Source organism: Lactuca serriola, chromosome 5 (assembly GCF_051521515.1).
Source record: "Lactuca serriola cultivar US96UC23 chromosome 5, Lser_US96UC23_V15, whole genome shotgun sequence".
Classification (NCBI taxonomy): domain Eukaryota; kingdom Viridiplantae; phylum Streptophyta; class Magnoliopsida; order Asterales; family Asteraceae; genus Lactuca; species Lactuca serriola.
This window is the reverse complement of record NC_136412.1, coordinates 220,978,180-220,991,192: the sequence shown is the minus strand read 5'-3', so window position 1 is coordinate 220,991,192 and position 13,013 is coordinate 220,978,180. Positions and strand designations below refer to the sequence as shown.

The window sequence follows — 13,013 nt, the reverse complement described above, 5'->3', positions numbered from 1 at the left end:
AAAGCTTCCACCTTTATGCCTTAACTATCCACAATACTCTCATATCTGAAAGGATCTTGCTTGGGGACGTCCAAATCCCACAAGCACCCATTCATGGACTAATATCTTCATAAAAGGGATGATAAAAAGATCTATTAAATCAAAAGCCAAGATGAAGACTTGATTACCAATGAATATAGCCACTGAAGTATATCTTCTAGATCTTCCTCCTCCTTCATGAACCTCCAACTTCCTTCTTCTACTTCTTCCTCTTCAAGAGTACACAAATCACACAAAGGTGGCCCAAACACTCACAAGGCACACTAGGGTTTCGTGGTGAGGGTTTGGGGTCAGGGGGCTGAAGATGAGGCTGAGGGAATGAGAATATGATGCTTAAATAGGGCACAAAGTCCCGAAATTAGGGTTTCCCAACCCAAACCAGACTCGCTGAGTCGGCCATTTAATCCGCGACATGGAACTCGTTTCCTCCCTGGACTCGACGACTAGGCCTCTTGACTTGGGGTTTTTCTTTCCTTTCTTGACCTTCTAAATTCGGGGTGTTACACATATACAAATACATACATAATACACATTCAAAAACACATAGATACATATATAATACGTATACAAAAACACATATACTACATGATACACATACTAATACACAAATACATACATAATACAGATATAAACACACACACACACACACATATATATATATATATATATACACACACACACACATACAAGATACACATACAAATACACATACATATACAAAATACACATTCTAAATACAAAAAATAAACATATATAGAAGATGTGGTGGTGTGTAATTCGGCGGAGAAGCGTGGTGATGGACTGGTGGCAGTATTTCGCAGTTGGACTAATTTTCTGGGCAATTTCCGGCAGACAACAACAAACTTCGGTAGATCTTCAACATTTCCGGCAAGGGACTAAAACAATCTGACACCAACAATGAGTATGTCACATGGGGAGAAGATAAAGAAGAAGAAAAATATAAAAGAAGGAGTTGTTGCCGGAGTGGTGACAAAGAGAAATGAGTTCATAGAAGAAGGAAGAATGAGCTGAAGGGTGTTAAATCTGCGAAGGGAATTAGCGGCGACGACTTTTAGCGACAACATATAGAGTATTAGCAGCGAGAACTTGGGGGGGGGGGGGGGGGGATATTGATGGTCAAAAATTTTCTGCAACAACTTTGTGGGTAAAAATTTTCGTGTATTAGCGGCAACACCGTCGCCGATATTGGTGCCACCGCTATTGGTATGTACGTTATCGATTTTCGGTCCTTGGATTAGGGACAAAATCAATGGCTAAGGTTTCACCTCATATTTTGACGCAGATCGGGGTTGATAGACATTAGTGGCGACATCCACCTTTAGCGGTGACACATAATGCGAAAGTTACATGTCACCGCTAAAGGTGGCTGTCGCCGCTAACACCCATTATTCTTGTAGTGAAAAGCACCAACCAGAAAGGATGAGTGTATAGTATTTTAGGCATTCACAAAGTCAAAAAGTTATAAAAAAACGAGAAAACTACAAAAAAGAAAGAAAGAAAGAAAAACAAACTACAAAATTCGTCCTAGTGGTTTAAAAAAAACTGTGAATAAGGTCCAAATAGTTTTGGACTTGCATTGAAGGTCCGAAATTGAGAAATTTTCCTGGTTTTGGTCCCAAAATTAAGAAATTTATGTGATTTTGGTCCATGGAAAACCTGAAAGAACGAAAACCATGGAAAATAAGAAAGAATTTAAATGAAATGTAGGATATAAAATAAAAGGTTATAATAGTTTTTTCAAGTGTTTTAGGACGAAAACTGTTGAATGTTCTTGATTTTGGACATTCTATGAAAGTTGAAAACATTTTGGACCTTATCCACAGTTTATCGAAAACCACATGAACAAAGTTTGCAGTTTTGTCAAAAAAAAACCCACTATATATTCACCAAGTGACAATTATGGTTACCTGAAAAGAACGTCCATCGCAAATTTGTTATATTTGGGCAGCAAAACCCTTACAATTTTCAATTAGCTAAAGACTTAGAAACAAGTAAGATACAAACTTGAACAACAAATTGCGAAAGAAAACTACCATCCAGAAACATTTAAATAGACTCGAATACAAAGCATAATTAACATCTAGGTTTCAGTATAATTCTTGAATTAGCGCAAACTAAAAAAAACATTTAACATTTACCATTTTACCCTTCTTGGTGGTGATGCCTGAGAAATGGATCACACCCTCCGCTGCCTTCCATCTTTCCTGAAAACGAGCCCACCACCATCACTAGTCCGAAAAGTCATCCAGTAAACTCATTTTCTCCCCATCTTTCCTCTCGATTATGGTTTTGTGTGGTGGAGAAACAAGATGTCGATTTTGAATCTAAAATTTCTCTCTCTCTCTCTCTCTCTCTCTCTCTCTCTCTCTCTCTCTCACACACACACACACATACGCACACATATACTTTTCATCTAAACTTGTCGGGGAATCTATGGTGTTTCATTTTTAAGAGGATCTAGTTTTCAGAGGCGGTTGATTTTTATGGTTTTGAAATAGACCTCCTTCAATTTTGGTTTTATTCTCTGAAATCGATCTGTTTTTATTTCATGAAATCGATCAGGTGGCAAAATTGAGAGTTGCTGGAGGTCAGACTGTGATAGTTGTTGGAAAATGAGGGTAAGTCGGTGTTTGGCAGGCGGGAGATGGTCTCCGGTGGTATATGGGAGATAACTAAATTATTAATGGTAACATGTGAGAGATATAGAGAAATAGACCAAAATACTAATTTTTTTACATTTTTTTAATAATAAAAATTATAAAACAATTAAAAACAACACGAAAATTAAATTAAAAAGGCAAATAGACATTTCAATTTTGATATGGACCGAGTCCACAAAGAAACATGCTCGAAAGGACCATTCTTCGAAACTTTTCACTAATTGAACAAAAACCCAAAAAAAACTACAAACCAGGAGGACCAATTATATAGTTTTGTCATTTTTCTAATAGTAAAGGCCCATTGTGCCATATAAAATACTATATTTATGTAAGTTTCGTTAGTGGACCATGTTTGGAAAATCCAGAGGTTCACAATTACTCTAAAAGTTAATCTCTTGTCTCTTTTTCATTAGAAAGCAATGTGAACGGAGGGCATAAGTCTAACCATAAGTCTTTTGGTTAATCTTGAATTAGTTTGGTTTAAAATATGAGGTGTATATATATATATATATATATATATATATATATATTTCATATGTCTAACCATAGATTGTGAATAGTTAATATGTTTATGAGGATTGTTGATTAAGATTTGTAGTTTGTTAATTATTAATTATTACTAATTAATTGGTTATATGACGTACATGCTTGAATATATATTGTTCCCATCCTTTACAGTTTTTGTGAGTCTCTTAAGATTATTCCAGAAAAAAAAAAGATTTAATGTATGATTGATATAAAGTATACTTTTTAAAGATAAGGCGTTTTTGACGCCAAAAGGTTTAGTGGAAGCTTTAGGGAAAAAGCAAAATTTGAATATTACGGACCCTGTTGCATGTGTGCATGGAATACCCATATATCTATAAATATTGACCACGTCAATGGTATCTTCGTGAACAAACAACATTACAACAATCATGAGCAAGTTATGGTTTTTCTTTCTCTTCTTCACTTTTGCAAATACAAACCTCACTTCAGGTTGCTTCGAGCATGAGAGGGAAGCTCTTCTCCAATTCAAACGCAGCATTGTATCAGACCCTTATGGTCGACTATCATCTTGGAATGGAAACAACTGCTGCCACTGGCAAGGCGTTGGCTGTGATAATGCAACCGGACATGTCACTAGGCTTGACCAAAGAGATCGGTCAACGTTTTGGAAACGTGAAGAAAAGTTAGAGGGAAAAAAATTGAATCCGTGTTTGGCCAAGTTGACTCATCTGAGTTACATGGATTTAAGTGGGATACATTTTGGTGGCAGTCAGATTCCTGAGTTCATAGGGTCGCTAACACAACTCAGGTATCTGAATCTTTCTTCCATGGGATTTTCAGGTATGGTTCCTCATTTTATTGGAAATCTGTCGAATTTGCGTGAGCTTGATCTCGGTGACATGAAACTGCTAGTTGTTGATGATTTCACATGGTTTTCAAATCTTTTATCACTTACGTTTCTTGATCTGAGCGGAGTGAGTATTGTTAAAGCTCCAAATTTCGACAAAGTATTGCTGTATATGATTCCTTCTTTACTCGAGTTACGCTTGTCTGGTTGTAATCTTTCTAATTCTCAGTTCTATCGCACACATCTTGATTCGAATCTTTCCCTTTCCACCATTCAAAAACTTGATCTTAGTCACAATTGGTTCCAAGGCGAATTCCCTCTGTTTTTACAAAACTTGACGTCTTTACAAGTTCTTGATCTTTCGTCTAATGAACTCAATTCTTCGATTCCTGTCATGAAAAAGGTTGTCGATCTAAACCTTCAGAAAAATAATTTCAATGGTATTGAAGATACCAAGGTCTGGAGACTCTGTCAGTTAAAGCGGTTGGATCTTTCAGAGAATTTTATGGAAGGGGTATTTACAGGGCCATCAACCAATGGATCCGAATCTGCCCAATTTGCTATGGAGACACTGACTCTCGATGAAAACAATTTTGGTGGCAAAATCCCGAAATCACTAGGAAGGCTTACGGCCTTGAGAGAGTTGAGTCTCGGAGAGAATGAGTTAACAGGAAGCATCCCGGAAGCTCTAGGAAATTTAACAAATTTGCGGGTACTGAATCTGGATTACAACAAATTAACAGGTTCGATACCTACGTCTATTGGAAACCTGCTGTTGTTACAACATCTTGATTTATCATCAAATCTGTTAAACGGGACAATTCCATTCTCCCTAGGAAACCTCTCAAAACTCGATTTTCTTGATATTTCCAGTAACTTTTTACAAGGGCCTATTCCTGCCATCCGACAACTTTGCAAACTTATTAATCTTGATATATCAGCCAATTCTTTATCTGGTGTAGTCACTGAAGCCTATTTCTCAAATACATCAATGTTAAAATACTTTGATGCAACCTCAAACTACAGGTTGAGCTTCAAGATTTCAGCCGATTGGAAGCCTCCTTTCCAAATACTATTTCTTGGACTTGAATCTTGCAAAATTGAATCAGAATTTCCACATTGGATTCGAACACAAACAAGTCTTGACACCCTAGTCCTTTCCAATACTAGCATTTCTGGACCACTTCCAGATTGGCTTAGCGAGCTCCCTATCATGACCCTGGATCTGTCCCATAACTTTCTCACCGGTACATTGATAAGCCTTCTATCTAATTACCAAGAAATCAGGTCCGAGTTGGATCCTCCTTTCGGAATAGCGGGTTCGTTGGTTCTTCAGAACAACCTCTTTCATGGATCGATTCCAGATTCAGTGTGTAATACTACAAATCTGTTAATTCTCGATCTTTCTAGAAATATGTTATCGGGGGGTTTTCCAGATTGCCTTGGAAGTCTCAGCAGTTTGAATTCTTTGATGTTAAGTTCCAACCAGCTCTCGGGTGTCATTCCAAACTCTCTGGGCAATCTTGGTTCTTCGCTAGTAGTGTTAGCTTTAAACGACAACAACTTCCATGGTGAACTTCCAAAAACTCTAGCAAATTGCACAAGTTTAGCTTTGTTGGATTTGGGTGAAAACAGATTCTATGGAAGTATACCAAAATGGATTGGTGAAAAGATGGATGTTCTGACTTTCCTCAGGCTACATAAAAACAGCTTCACAGGTCCAATTCCTGTAGAGTTGTGTGAAAGACCCACGCTCCGAATCATGGATCTTGGTGAGAACAAATTAACAGGAACCATCCCTCACTGTTTCCAGAACTTAGGTGGAATGATCAAAGGAGGCGACAGCAGTAACACTTTTTCAGGCTCAGACGAGCTGAGTTTTAGCCAGGTAATAAAAGGAGTTGTGCTAGAGTATACAACGACATTGAGATACGTTGTCAACATGGACCTTTCAAGCAATAAACTGGTCGGGGAGATACCCAAGGAGTTGACACTTCTTTTGGGATTGCATGGTCTTAACTTGTCTAACAATCACCTCACAGGTCGTATTCCGGATAGAATTGGTGATATGAATTCGTTAGAATCTCTTGACCTTTCTATCAACCATCTTTCAGGGGTGATCCCACAAAGTCTGTCGGCATTGACATTTCTTAGCCATCTGAATTTGTCGCACAATAACTTATCAGGAAGAATTCCAACAGGAAGTCAGCTCCAAACGCTCAATGATCCATCCATATATGCTGCCAATAATGAGCTTTGTGGTATTCCGCTGCAGATCAAGTGCAGCCTTGATGAAGTCCCAGAAACTGGAAGAAATGCTGAGGAAGATGAAGACGATGATGGCGATGAGAAGATATTGATTTATGGTGCAACATGTGGTTTCACAACCGGGTTTATGGGAATTGTGGGAGTTCTGTTACTTAAGAAGAGATGGAGACTCGCTTTCTTTGATTTTGTGGGATATTTCATCAGCAAGAAACTGTGAAACTTACAATGCTTGATCAAAATTTCAGATTTCATTTCATGTCTTAAAGAAAAGGCTTGAACACAAAATAGTGCTTAGTTGATCGAGCAACTTGTCTAAAAGTTTATGGACCGACGGAACCTTATGAAGCATGTGTATATATGTATTTTTGGTTTTTATTTTGTGAAAATGTTAAATGCTTTTAAGTTGGTGTTGAGTTTGCTAATAAAATGTTTATGTTTGGTTTTAGTTTCGATAAATAGAAGACTTTTTTTTAATTTTCCTACAGATGTGTGACTGGCATCTTTGTAACAAATTTCCAACGAACATCATTGACCGATAGATTTTTGATCAATTTTGTGATAAATTCGATCAGTAATCAGTCGGTAGAAAATGCAGATTTAAGAAAAAAACCATTTAATATCCATGTTTTTTTCTAAAAAATGCAGAAAAATTCAATACAAATAAATATCATAAACATATGTGGAACTATTAATTTTTAAACTGAAATATATATATTTGACCACAAAAGTTGAGTTGTCATTCCAATTGTGTATCTGAGTTTCCTAAACAATATGCAACAAATTTACAATTAAAGCCTAATTAATTTATCCATATAACTTCTCTGCATAAGCCACTATCGAACATCATGTATGGCTATTATCCCATCAAAAAAATATTGCATAATGCTTCACAGTGAGCTCACGAAAAGTAGACTATGTAAAATCTAGGAGTTTTGTTGTTTACCACAGCTCTATGTAAGCAATTCTTGTATTAAAGCCGTGGTCAATCCATCCAGACTTGAACCCACTGCTGTTTCTCCTGTACACTACCATTGTAGGTATCCAACCGTCCACCTGAGGAGAATTGAATCAGTATTTACATTACGACATAACATTAAACCACAACAAGAAATTGAATGTCTAAAAAAAAAAAAACAAGTAGGCATTCCCAAGAAACTACCGGCTGTTATTACAGCATTGTATTTCAACTTTTTTTCTTATGAAAAAGCTATACGTACTATGATCAGGGCCGTCTCAAGACGATTTGAGGCCCGGGGCCGAAAAAAAAAAATGGGGCCCTTAGTAATAGATATATAAATATAATTTTTATTTTTGGTAAAGGAGGGCGGTACCTCCGGAAATTTTTATTAATTAGAAAAAAATTAATACAATTGCAGGCTGGGGACTCCCCACCTATGGAAAGGAAAAAGCTTCGGGACAGGCCCCAGAAGCCAAACAACCTAATACTATAAATACAAAGCAACAAAATAAAAAAAGCTATAACATGATTTGCACCTATTACATAAACATAACAAAGAAAAAACTAAAAAATTTTTACATTTACGAGCTTTTTTAGACGCAAAGTCATTATAAATAGTATCAAGGTCAATTTTATCCAACATATCTTTTTCGATACATAACATAGCCAAACCATTCAATCTTTCTTGTGACATAGATGATCTCAAATAACTTTTTAATAATTTTAATTTTGAAAAACTTCTTTCTGCTAATGCTACAGTAACAGGTATAATATTCGATATGCAATGAAAACATGTGGATAACAATCTTCAGTTTTAACGAACTCTAGAATTTCAACAACGGACATAAAAACGTTTGGGAAAGTCATTTGTAACACTTGAAGTTCGGAAAACAAATAATTTGAATCTACATCACACAAGTTATTATGAGAAAATTGTTTTGTGAAATTAGTGCAACTTTTTTAAGTTCAATGTCATCCAATGACTTTAACTTTTCTGAATTATATAAAAATCCAAAAATATTTTCAAAAATAGTTAATTGTTCAAATCTACTCTTTAATGAAACAATTGCCATATCAACAACAACCATAAAATATTCAATTCTAAACGATTCTTCGGTTGACTGTAATTCTTGTGCATTATCAATTTCATCAAATTGCCTTTTTCTAGTAACTTGACGTCTTATTCGAAATGTAGGTTCAACATCCATATCAATTGCTATGGCTTTAGCATTATCTAAACTACGGGAAAATCCTTCATTTCTATATTTCTCAAAAAATGACATCATACTTTTTAATTGATTAATGGTGCCATCAATACACATAGATTTAGTTTGCAGTTTTTTACTTACCATATTAATAGCAAATAAAATATCATACCAAATTACCATACCAAGTAAAAATTCATAACTTTCTATGGCACCAACTAAACTTTCTGCTTCACTTTTTGATTTAGCATCATTGCATGATTTACCTAATTCAATTAAAGCTTGCCTTATTTGAGGAGCTTGAAACCTAAAAGCTTTGACACTTTTAATTCTACTTTCCCAACGTGTATTAGATAAACATTTTACAGTTAAATTGTGAACATTTTCAAGTAGTATGTTCCATCTTTTAGTAGAACTCGAAAATAGTACAAATATGCGTTGCACAACTCCAAAAAAAGAAATAGCTTTTTCACATGAATGAGCCATATCACTAACTGTAAGATTAAGACTTAAGATTAAGACTATGGCAAGCACATGACATATACAACGCTCTTGGATTAATTTCAAGTAATCGTTTTGAACCCCTTGGTGTTTCCCTTTCATGTTAGAACCATTATCATAACCTTGCCCTCTTATGTCATCAAATTTAAGACCGATTGATTTAATTGCATGTAATAATTCGTTAAATAGTCCTAAACCAGACGTATCATCTACCTTCAAAAATTCTAAAAAGTATTCTTCAACTTTTATTTTATTACTAGATATGTTCACACATCGAATAACTAGAGTCATTTGTTCTTGATGGCTTACATCGGGGGTACAATCAAGAATCACAGAAAAATATTTTGCTTCTTTAATAATTTTAATTATAGAATTTCTAACGTTGTGAGCTAAAATAGAAATTAGTTCATTTTGGATATTGTGCCCTAAATAATGATTATGGGTTTCATGATTTTCTATGCGTTTAACATGATCTTGCATTACACTGTCAAATTCTGTCATCATTTGAATTACTCCTAAAAAATTACCGTTATTATCTTGATTAAGCTTCTCATTAGATCCTCGAAAAGCTAAATTATATTTGGATAAATATTTCACGGCAGCAATTATTCTTATTAAAACTTGTCTCCAACGCTCTTTTTCTTTTATATATATTTGTTGTAAGTCCTTATCAATTGTTTCATTCTTACCCAATCTTACTCTTAGCTCATTCCAAGATCGCACACATAAAATATGTTGAGCACTATTTTCATGTTCATCAAGTCTTTCATAAAGGTGTTTCCAATTATTAAATCCATTATTTGCCAAAGAAATTTGATTATTATTATTAATAGGTTTAAACAATTTACAACAAAAACAATAAATTTTATCTACTTGTTTAGAATAAATTAACCATTTTCGATCGCTTGTTTCACCATTACCTAGCTTTCTAGTATAAGCACCATAAGAAAAATGTCTAGATAAACTATCTTTAGGAAACACAAGATTTGATTCTCTAATTGGTCCTTTTTCAACTAAAATTTCTCTTAATTTAGTGTCAATATTATCCCAATTACTTGGATCATAAATATTTAAAGGAGGAACAAATTGATGGCCATTTTCATTCATATCATTTTCACTACTAACATTATTTTCAATACTAATTTCATTCTCATTAGTGTCATTTTCATCTTCATTAGTGGCATTACTTTCATTGGGAATTTTATTCTCGTTAGTGTTATGTTCATTCTCATTAGTGGCTTTATTATCAATTTCATTCGTATTAGTGTTATTTTCATCCTTATTGGTAACAATATTTTCATTACGAATTTCATTATTATTATTTTCATCTTTATTATTAACGTTATTTTCATTATCATTAGTGTTAATTTCATTATCATTGTGGCTATTTTCATTATCACTTGTGATATTTTCATGTTGAATCGAAGCATTGGGATTATCTATTTTTTTTATAAATTTATCCATGGATCCCTTTTGAGCCTGTTCATCTTGTTCTATTTTTTGTTTCTTTTTTCTTTTTTGACTTCCGGATAGATGTTTTCTAGGAAGCATTATTATCTTTTAGTTATTATATGTTGATTTTTATTTAAACAAAGCAATGGAAGACAATGATAATATTAGATTATTAGATAGAGCAATGAAAAAGAACACCTGATTCATCAATTTGTAGGCTCACTAGGTTGTTGCCAAGTTGCTATTTGCTTCCAAAAAGATTTATATTTCTTTTTCAATTACGCAATTACCTACACCCACTATAAGACAAAGTTAAATCGTATATAAAGAAAATAGAAACAAAAAATTAACACATTCCAGTTGATTAAATGGGGCTGATAAGAATTCAACAAAATCGATTTTGGGTATCATCTACATCCTGATTTAGAAATCGGTTATGGGGACTTTCACAAACCAACAAAATCTATTTGAAAGATAAAATATAAGAAATCACATGGAGAAGATAAGAAGAAAATTGAGAAAACACGAAATGCCTCAATCGATTACTGGACGTCTGAACTCTCTGAAATCTGAAAATCGATAAAAAAAAAAGTAAAAATAAATTGCTTATTCTTACCTGATCAGATGTTATTGATTCCTAATTGCTCAATGCCTCAATCGATTACTGGACATCTAGATGGAATCGATTTCAAAAATCAGTTGTTCTTCTCGTTTTCCTTCAATATCGGGAGCGGGAGTGCGGGACTGTGGAAGAGACGAGAGGTCGAGGGGACGGTTCAAGAATCAAGGTTCAAGGACGATAACAATTGGCATTGAAAACTGAAGAGTCCCGCTTTAGGCTTGAACGAATCAACGTGCTACCGAGAAGCTACAAAAAATCAGGCGCCCTTTTTTTTTTCTGATTACCTGATCAAACTTTATATCATCATATGGGCCTCAAAATTTCAGAAAACACATACGAACTATTTATATTTGCTGTAACAAAATTCTAAATTGGGCCCTATACAAATTTTGGGGCCTAGGCCATTGCCCAGCCTGCCCCCCCTATTGGGTCGGGCCTGACTATGATAATTCTAAGCAATTTTTTTTTTTGAAAATTATAACTTTGTACTTTCAGTTTTTTCTTATACAAGGACATCATACTTTGAAAAATCTGCGCGAATTATAGCAGTCGAATTTGTTTTGTATTTAGATGACATTGCTATAAATGGGTAGATTTTTTAAAGTACAATGCTATTATGGGATGATATGAAAGTAGGATGACATAATCAAAAAATTAATGGAAGTACACTGCAATAATCTAAAGATGAAGAATTCTTAGTGTCATGCCACAAAAGATTAGCCTTTAAAGAGTATGAGTATTGCAGTAGGAACCATGTACCACTATAAAAGAGCTTGTCTCACCCATGCGTAAATATTCCATACTAGCCTCATTTACATGCATAACATCCATTTGTGAAGGGGGGGGGGGGGGGGGGACCATTCTAGGTATCAAATCGTCCACCTGAGGAGAATTAAATAAGTATTTACATTAAGACATAACATTAAACCACAACAAGAAATTGAACGTCCAAAAAAAAAAACAAGTAGGCATTCCCAAGAAACTACCAGCTGTTGTTAGAGCATTGTATTTCAACTTTTTTTCTTATGAAAAAACTATACATACTATGAAAATTCTAAGTAATTATAAATTTGTACTTTCAGTTTTTTCTTATATAAGGAAATCATACTTCGAAAAATCTACCGAATTATAGCAGTCGAATTTGTTTTGTATTTGGATGACATTGTTTTAAATAGGTAGAATTTCTAAAGTACAATGCTGTTATGGGACAATATGAAAGTAGGATGACATAATCAAAAAATTAATGGAAGTAGATAGCAATAATTTAAAGATGAAGAAGTCAGTGTCGTACCACAAAAGACTAGTCATTAAAGAGCATGAGCATTGCAGTAGGAACTATGTACCACAATAGAAGAGCTTGTCCCACCCATGCATAAATATTCCATACTAGCCTCATTTACATGCATAAGATTCATTTGTGAAGGATATGTTTGTATAATTAATCTGATATTATTTTGAGTACCAAAATATTATATGATAGAATATATTCACAAAGTGACAATTATCATTACCTGGAAAAAAACATACATTGCAAGATTCCTTATATTACGAGAACAAAATCCAAACAATTTTCAATTAGGTAGACACTTGAAACAAGTAAGATGCCAACTTGAAAAACAAATTACAAAAGAAAACTATGATACAGAAACATTCAAACTATAACATCCCGACTCCCAGGTATAATTTTAAAGTTTTTATATTCATATTTTTGGACCTACTCGACGAGTTGGAGGCCCCAACTCGTCATGTAGAGACTGATCAGGCCACGAGGATTTTGGGATCTACCCGACAAGTTGGAGGACCCAACTTGACGAGTTGGAGCTGAATGAGGAAACTCTAATTTTTAGGGTTTCCATCCTATTTAAAGAACCTTAGGTCCATCCTCCCAGCCTCCTTACTACCCTTTAACGTACAGAAGCAACCCTAAGTGATATAACCCTATTATTGAGTG

At 34.5% G+C, this 13,013-nt stretch overlaps 2 protein-coding genes across 3 annotated transcripts; one reads left to right on the top strand and one right to left on the bottom strand.

The window, feature by feature from the left end:
- The first annotated feature begins 3,637 nt into the window (after nt 1-3,637).
- On the top strand, nt 3,638-6,541 carry LOC145050196 (receptor-like protein EIX1). Its single transcript, XM_078998485.1, has one exon. It carries the CDS (start codon nt 3,638-3,640, stop codon nt 6,539-6,541), a length of 2,904 nt encoding a protein of 967 aa, XP_078854611.1.
- A 523-nt stretch (nt 6,542-7,064) lies between these two features.
- Nucleotides 7,065-11,321, bottom strand: LOC145051458 (uncharacterized). Of its 2 annotated transcripts, XR_013683632.1 has the most exons (3): nt 11,057-11,321; nt 10,639-10,739; nt 7,065-7,377 (listed from the first exon to the last, which is right to left on the bottom strand). XR_013683632.1 is itself a non-coding variant. In XM_078999432.1 (2 exons), the coding sequence occupies exon 2, from the start codon at nt 10,537-10,539 to the stop codon at nt 8,188-8,190; it is 2,352 nt and encodes a 783-aa protein (XP_078855558.1). In that variant the 5' UTR covers nt 10,540-10,739; nt 11,057-11,321; the 3' UTR covers nt 7,665-8,187. The 2 variants fall into 2 exon arrangements, 1 of the variants encoding a protein (XP_078855558.1); XM_078999432.1 differs by lacking the exon at nt 7,065-7,377 and having other exon boundaries at nt 7,665-10,739.
- Between the last annotated feature and the right edge of the window lie 1,692 nt (nt 11,322-13,013).

What these genes read in the sequence shown, in the direction of transcription:
- LOC145051458 (XM_078999432.1), bottom strand. Translation starts at nt 10,539, where the DNA reads ATGCTTCCTAGAAAACATCTATCCGGAAGTCAAAAAAGAAAAAAGAAA.
- LOC145050196 (XM_078998485.1), top strand. Translation starts at nt 3,638, where the DNA reads ATGAGCAAGTTATGGTTTTTCTTTCTCTTCTTCACTTTTGCAAATACA.